The 1,684-nt window shown below is 49.9% G+C and overlaps 1 protein-coding gene across 1 annotated transcript in view; it reads left to right on the forward strand.

The window, feature by feature from the left end:
• LOC111379498 overlaps positions 1 to 1,669 on the forward strand; it is a 2,971-nt gene extending 1,302 nt beyond the window's left edge. Inside the window, exons 2-4 of the mRNA XM_023002878.1 lie at positions 5 to 196; positions 279 to 646; positions 725 to 1,669. Coding sequence (XP_022858646.1) covers positions 5 to 196; positions 279 to 646; positions 725 to 1,285 — 1,121 coding nt within the window. The 3' untranslated portion in view covers positions 1,286 to 1,669. The remainder of the gene's footprint in view (positions 1 to 4; positions 197 to 278; positions 647 to 724) is intronic.
• Positions 1,670 to 1,684: the final 15 nt, after the last annotated feature.

Below are 1,684 nucleotides of genomic sequence, written 5' to 3' on the forward strand. Positions count from 1 at the left end.
GTAGCCCAAGAACCCGATCTTCCTTTCTGGCCTGATTGGGGAATCCCCGACGCCGAGAAGTTCTGTGAGGGCCAGGTGTATCCGGATGTTTTGGAAGAGCATAGGAGGATGCTGGTCGGGCTCAGCCCCCTTTTCTCGACGATGAAGGAGATTGGGGAAGAGGTTTTAGACCTGGCAGATATTAGAGGCGTCGAGGGTAGGGATGTTCCTTTATTGTTATTTTTTGAAAGATACCCTGACCTTGTTGCTCGTTCTAAAATGTTTGTAAATATTTGCAGGTATGTCTTTTGATCCTCGTGCTCTCCGGAACTTTGTCAGCACAAGGGGAGGCGCCCCTCCACAGGGGCAGCCCTCGAGGAAGAAAAGCAAGAAGAGGCCTCGAGGGGGTCCTGAGGGTGCGAGGGGGCTTGGCGAAACTTCTCGAGGACATCCAGAAGTCTCGACCCCTCTGCAACCGAACCTCAGATCTCCGACTCCTCGGGTCGTCACTCCTCGGCCTCCTTCTGAAGTGGTTGACCTCGAGGATGAGCCGTCTCTCACTGGGGACTTTGGGACTTGTCACCTCGCTCCTGAGCTTGTAAACAAATACAAAGAGGAGGTCAAGCTCGAGGATGGGATGAAGGTCCTCGAGGGTCTTACAGTGAAGGTAATCTTCGAACTTTTGACTTTAACCTCGAGTTTATTGGTCGAGCTTAACACTTGACATTTTCTTCATTTTTTCCAGATGTTGAGTATAGCTCGAGGACTCTCTCTGCAAGGGCTCGAGGAGGCCAAGAGGGCAGCTGGGGTCGAGACGTCCATGGCCTCTAAGGACAGCAGGATTCAAGACCTCGAGGCCCAGGTCGAGGTTTTACTGAAGGAGCGTGATGACGCAAGGAGGGAGGCTGCGAAGGCCAGGGATGACTTGGTTGCAGCAAAGGATGAGGTCGAGGGGGCGAGGCTCGAGCTCATCCAGAAGACAAAGGATTTCGGGCGCGAGCTCGAGGCTGTCAGGGAGAGGGCTTGGGAGGAGTTTAAAACCTCCGAGGACTGCGACAAGATAAAAGGGGAGTACGCGTCGGGGGCATACTTCCATGCTTTGAAAGAAGCCCGGGCCTTCCTTAGGCAGAAGTTGCCCGACGTCACTCCAAACGACCTGAAGACGGTGCCTTCCATTGCTGATACATTGGAGCTATCGGGTTCGGAAGATGGAGGAGGATCGGGTGGAGATGATGAGGAAGGTCTTGAGGACGACGTTGAGATCGACATCAGCAACCTCGACCCTCCTCTTGGCCACATTGGATGACTTCCCCACCCCGATCCTTTGTAATTTTTTGGTTTAATTTCGACAATGTAAATTGATCGAGGATTATGTATGTTTAGTTAATTTATTCGAACTATTTATCTCAACCCCTTGGACTCCATATAATCGAGCAAACAAATTCGAAACTTACTGCTCACGCGATATTGAAGTGTTTACTCGAGGATAGGGATTAAAAGGTGAGACGAACATTCTCGAGCACAAATAAAAAATATGATGTGTCATTCTCGAGGACCGTAAATCTCGAGCATAATTAACCTTAAAAAATGAGGCCGTTCTCGGGGACTGTAATCCCGAGCACAACTAAACTTTTAAAACTGAGTGACATTCTTGAGGACTGTAAACCTCGAGCACAATTAATCTTAAAAAATGAGGCCATTCTCG

The sequence above is a fragment of the Olea europaea genome, unplaced genomic scaffold (genome assembly GCF_002742605.1).
Source record: "Olea europaea var. sylvestris unplaced genomic scaffold, O_europaea_v1 scaffold1996, whole genome shotgun sequence".
Taxonomy (NCBI): domain Eukaryota; kingdom Viridiplantae; phylum Streptophyta; class Magnoliopsida; order Lamiales; family Oleaceae; genus Olea; species Olea europaea.